Source organism: Sinocyclocheilus grahami, unplaced genomic scaffold (assembly GCF_001515645.1).
Source record: "Sinocyclocheilus grahami isolate Dianchi unplaced genomic scaffold, SAMN03320097.WGS_v1.1 scaffold6547.1, whole genome shotgun sequence".
Taxonomy (NCBI): domain Eukaryota; kingdom Metazoa; phylum Chordata; class Actinopteri; order Cypriniformes; family Cyprinidae; genus Sinocyclocheilus; species Sinocyclocheilus grahami.
In genome coordinates, this window is record NW_015510920.1 from 1098 (window position 1) to 2066 (window position 969).

Below are 969 nucleotides of genomic sequence, written 5' to 3' on the forward strand. Positions count from 1 at the left end.
CCAGCTTCAATCAACGCCTTTTCGCTCATTTCCATCAGCTGTACAGTAAGATCCAGCACCTAATTATAATAGGAACAACAAAACATATGTTTTTAATCATTTGTTTTTAGAAAACAATTGAGGGTCCTGAAAACGTAAGGTATAAATAAAAGTAACGTTTAAAAAAATACAGTAGATATAATAATACCTGGAGGACGTCCCCATCACCAAGTGTAAAAGATATGTTTGGCAGCTCTTCTACCACAGTTCCATCAGTAAGAGTGGTTTTAAGATGAATTGTGACATTTTGGCCTCTCTGGGGTCTGCTGTCTGGACCAGTTCCGGTTTCCACAACTTTCTTTCTAAGCTGCCCATTTCCTGCATTTTCAAAAAGAAAATATTTTATAACAAGCTAAAAATCCCCATCACACTTTACTCCACCGCTGTGACATCCAGACACATGAATGCACTGGCAAAATGCGTTGGATATTTGCCATTTATAATGTTAATCTCTATCATTTAATGAATTATTGCTGCCACAATGACTACAAAATGTGCACAAAAAAATGTACCTAATACATCCAGCCACTCTTCCAGTTCTGTAGAAGGAGTTCGATCTGCAACTGCATCTGCTTTTGTAGCGTCTTTAGTGGGACTGTCTTTCTTCTTTCCTCCACCTGCATCTTCTAAAGGCGGGAGGTCATCATCCACGTCGTCTTCCACATCATCCAGCATTGAAAAGTCTTCCCCACTATCGAGCAGCGAGGCACATCCAGATTTCTTACCAGATGGCGTCACCTCCTGGTTATCAGCAGAGCTGTTCACAATCTCACCGTCGGCCATCTGGACGCAATTCTAAAAGAGCGAAAGCAAGTTTCCCTAAACGAATAGTTCACCCAAAAATGAACATTTGCTGAAAAGGTACTCACCCGGAGGATATTCTAAATGTAGACGAGTTTGTTTCTTCATCAGGTTTGGAGAAATTTAGCA

General features: G+C 40.5%; 1 protein-coding gene across 1 annotated transcript in view; it reads right to left on the minus strand.

Annotated features, from left to right (window-relative positions):
* Positions 1–5: 5 nt before the first annotated feature.
* LOC107577605 (peptidyl-prolyl cis-trans isomerase FKBP8-like) overlaps positions 6–969 on the minus strand; it is a gene marked incomplete at its 3' end in the record, with an annotated part of 2768 nt that continues 1804 nt past the window's right edge. Inside the window, exons 2-4 of the mRNA XM_016263660.1 lie at positions 552–834; positions 188–357; positions 6–59 (exon numbers count right to left, since the gene is read on the minus strand). Of these exons, the coding sequence (XP_016119146.1) occupies positions 6–59; positions 188–357; positions 552–822 (495 nt within the window). The remainder of the gene's footprint in view (positions 60–187; positions 358–551; positions 835–969) is intronic.